This window comes from Rhinopithecus bieti, unplaced genomic scaffold (assembly GCF_001698545.2).
Source record: "Rhinopithecus bieti isolate Rb0 unplaced genomic scaffold, ASM169854v2 scaffold_68671, whole genome shotgun sequence".
NCBI classification, from domain to species: domain Eukaryota; kingdom Metazoa; phylum Chordata; class Mammalia; order Primates; family Cercopithecidae; genus Rhinopithecus; species Rhinopithecus bieti.
Genome location: NW_016827678.1, coordinates 913,003 through 916,770, shown reverse-complemented (window position 1 = coordinate 916,770; position 3,768 = coordinate 913,003). Strand labels below are relative to the sequence as shown.

The window sequence follows — 3,768 nt, the reverse complement described above, 5'->3', positions numbered from 1 at the left end:
TTTTTTTTTTTTTTTTTTTCAAATTCAGTCCTTTGTACAGGGGATATAAACCAGATGTGTTGTCTCCATAGATTCCCTTCTCTATCAAGGAATTATTGAATCTTAGATTTAGAAAGCACCTTAAGTGTTTCAGATCAGTGTCTTACTCAGCTTTAAAATGTTTTTTCTCTTTTTCTTTTCTAAGGTTTTCCTATTTATCAAGCCTGAAGTATGCCTTTTTTGTGTCCCCACAGTCCATAGTTTTGTTCTTTAAACAAATAGAGGTTTATACCCTTTTCTATCTTCGGATTTTTTTTTTCCTGAAGTCACCTATTCTTTGTGTGAAACAAGTCCTGTTTCGGTTATTAGCCCAAGAATACTTTTTCCAATCCCTTCACCATCGTGATTATTTCACCCTTTATGTCAGTATCCCTCTTGAAATATTATATGTAAAGGTATTCTGACAAGCAAACTGGGGAACTGTTACCTCCTGTTTGAGCATCTTAAACTAGCTTTTTCCCTCAGTTCCCTCCAGTCATAGCACATAAGGTTATATTGAATTCGAGTTAGTTAAACCCACTAGATTTTTAAAATAAACTAGTAAATAAACAATTTTAAGATATATAATAATTCCTATGCAAAAGAATGAGAAATCTAATAAGATTACGTAACTGTGGGAAGATAGGGCTTGGTGATCCTTCATTTTATAAATTAAAAAGAACTGAAATCTATTAAGAGTGATAATATAGGCATTTTTTTTCCGTAATTTTTGTTCCCTTATATTTGGAGTAGATATTATATGCATGGATAGTTAGATACACTTATTACTAGAATACTCCACGCAAGAGACAAGGAGCCTGGCCTGTGCCTACTGTTTGGTTTCTTCTACTTGTGTCACTTTTTTCTTCTGTAATTCATAGTAGGGGCAATAGATAGGTTAAAAGTATTATAAGCCAAATATTAAGATAGTGAAAAATAAACTACTTAATTTGATAAATTATTTCTACTATTCCAGAAAAAGTAAAAATCCCCATAAATCCCGGAAAGCAAAATTTTACCTTGACTGAAATTGTCAATCATTATTTAGCTTGAAAAAATACTTGCTTTATATAGGAACAAATTTTTTCAATATTGAGTCAAGAAGAAATTAGTTGATTTTCTTTATTTAAAAGTAATATTAAAGCCAATAGGACACTGTAATTTTTATAAATTATGTATTTTTGTTAAAATGTAACAGATTAGGTTATGACAATTGTAGAAGTATGTTAGGGTAATAATTTTGCCTATACACACTTTGTTACTTTAATTTGGTGTCAATAGAACAGGTAAGTATTTTCAAGTGATTAATAAAATGTTGGAAAGTCATTTTACTATAAAATCATACATTTTGTTGTATATTGGATGTTTGGGGAGCAGAACAGTTCTCTAAAAGAATTGAGAAAATATAATAGCATTGAGGAAACTTGAGAAATTTGATTAGAGTTTTCTACTATACTGTTTATAAAATAGCCTAATGCCATATTTTTTCTTGTTTTATAACCTTGTCACCATAGGCAACCTAGTCTTACTTGCTCTGAAAGCAAAAAGTGATGGAAAGAATGTGATATCTAAAATTGGACATAGCTTTCCTGAGATGCAAGATAATGCACTGTTCATTAGCATTCATTATTTGCCAGTTAGTATTTTAGGATATATTATTACTAGTAAGAGCAGGGATAAGAGCTATGATCTTGAGCTAGTCTTGACTTCTCTATATCTTATTTATAAAATGAAAATGAATATTGTGTCAAAGGATTGTTTAGGCATTAAATGGCATAGTGGACAATGATTTATGAGTGGCCAATCAGTACTTAAATAAATGCTAAATATTTTTAGTTTCAGGAAATGCAATTAAGATCCAGTGGGATACAACTACACATCCGCTAGAATGGCTAGAATGGAAGACTAGCAATAACAAATGTTGCCAAGACTCATGCTACTAGAACTCATGCACTATTGAAGGGAGTGTACATAGTACAACCACTTTAAGAATAGCCTGACAATTTCTTACAAAACCATTCACCCGGAAATTCTGCCAGTAGATGGGACCTAAAATCTAGGTAGTAAATGTATATAAGGTTTTTCAATGTTGTGTTAGAAAATTTTCATAATGTTGTGAAAATATAGTACCTTTTATTCCATGTTTTTAAAATATTTACTGATTGAAACGTTTAAAAATGTGTTAAATACATTCACACGTATAATATGAAACAATCTTGTTCCATGTTACTCTGTTTTACTGCTTTGTGGTGAAATAACAAATATTGATTTCCAAAACATGTCACAACATTTGCAGTCCAGACCTCTCATGAACACACTATACCATTTTAGTAGATTTCTACATGGATTTTACTTGAGTAGGTATTTCTTTGTTGGCTTCCAAGACCTCCTGCTATCAGGCTGGTTTTGTGCAGAGCATGGAGGAAGAACTTTCCCCTTCTTTTGTTGTACAGTATACCAGAAAAGAAATTTAAAATACACACTTTGATAATTTGTCTCTCCATAAGAAAACATATTTTTTTCTATTTCTTTTCAGGTGGTGGAGCTATTGTTAGCTCGAGGAGCAAATAAAGAGCACAGGAATGTTTCTGATTACACACCTCTAAGCCTGGCTGCTTCTGGTGGCTATGTGAACATCATCAAAATATTACTAAATGCAGGAGCTGAGATTAACTCTAGGCAAGTTGTATTCTCTTTCTGTAAGCCCCTTATTTAGTAAGACTGTTACAGATATTTGTAGAACACCTATTTTTTAGTGCCAAATTTAGTAAATCCCTTTATGACAAATTTGGCATTCAAAGTATTAGAGATTTTTGACATGAACTTTATGTGAGTAATTAAAACTGGACATAGAGCTTGAAAAATAGTGAGTACTATTTCTTATGATACTAAATGTAAACATCTTAGAAGCTTTTATTAAGCAACCTAATACATGCTTTAAGATTGAAAGTTTATCCTAATAATTTATTAATCACCTTCCAGCCCAAGTCATTATGTTGAGTGAAATAAAAAAATATATTCTAATAAAACATTTCTAATGGAGTCTTGGTAGTATCTCAGAGAATTACTAGGGTTGAGAATATTTTAAACAATCCTACAAAATAATCTTAGATTGGAATTCTGTATCATCTCCAATTTTCTGTGTCATTTAAAAAATATATTTTTCCATTTGTTTTCCCCATACCTGCACCCCCAGAACTGGTAGCAAATTGGGCATCTCTCCTCTGATGTTAGCAGCTATGAATGGGCATACAGCTGCTGTTAAGCTCCTGTTAGACATGGGCTCTGACATAAATGCTCAGATAGAAACCAATCGGAACACTGCGCTTACCTTAGCCTGCTTCCAAGGAAGAACTGAAGTGGTTAGTCTTCTGCTTGATAGAAAAGCAAATGTTGAACACAGAGCTAAGGTAAGAAAAAGTCTGAGATTTACACATGATTTTATTGCTTTGATATTTAAGATGTATAATAGCAACATGTTGATTATAATTTTAGTGCTTTCAAGTAACATTTATCTCCTATGGATATAATTAATTAGAAATCATTCTGTGTAACTCAGACATTAACTCTTGAAAATACCTGAGTGATAAATTTTTATAGGCAACAGTGACAGTAGGGTTATCAGCTGAAGAAGAGAGACTATTTTGAAAAGGAAGGGAGTGGAACATTTATTGAGTACTAGTTATGTGCCAAGTGCTTGCATCTTAAATAGATTTTTTCTTTCTTTCTTCTTTTTTTTTTTTTTTTTTT

General features: G+C 31.7%; 1 protein-coding gene across 1 annotated transcript in view; it reads left to right on the top strand.

The window, feature by feature from the left end:
* ANKRD17 (ankyrin repeat domain 17) overlaps nucleotides 1-3,768 on the top strand; it is a 190,917-nt gene that overhangs the window by 140,383 nt on the left and 46,766 nt on the right. The window contains 2 exon segments of the mRNA XM_017864066.1: nucleotides 2,555-2,697; nucleotides 3,215-3,428. Of these exon segments, the coding sequence (XP_017719555.1) occupies nucleotides 2,555-2,697; nucleotides 3,215-3,428 (357 nt within the window).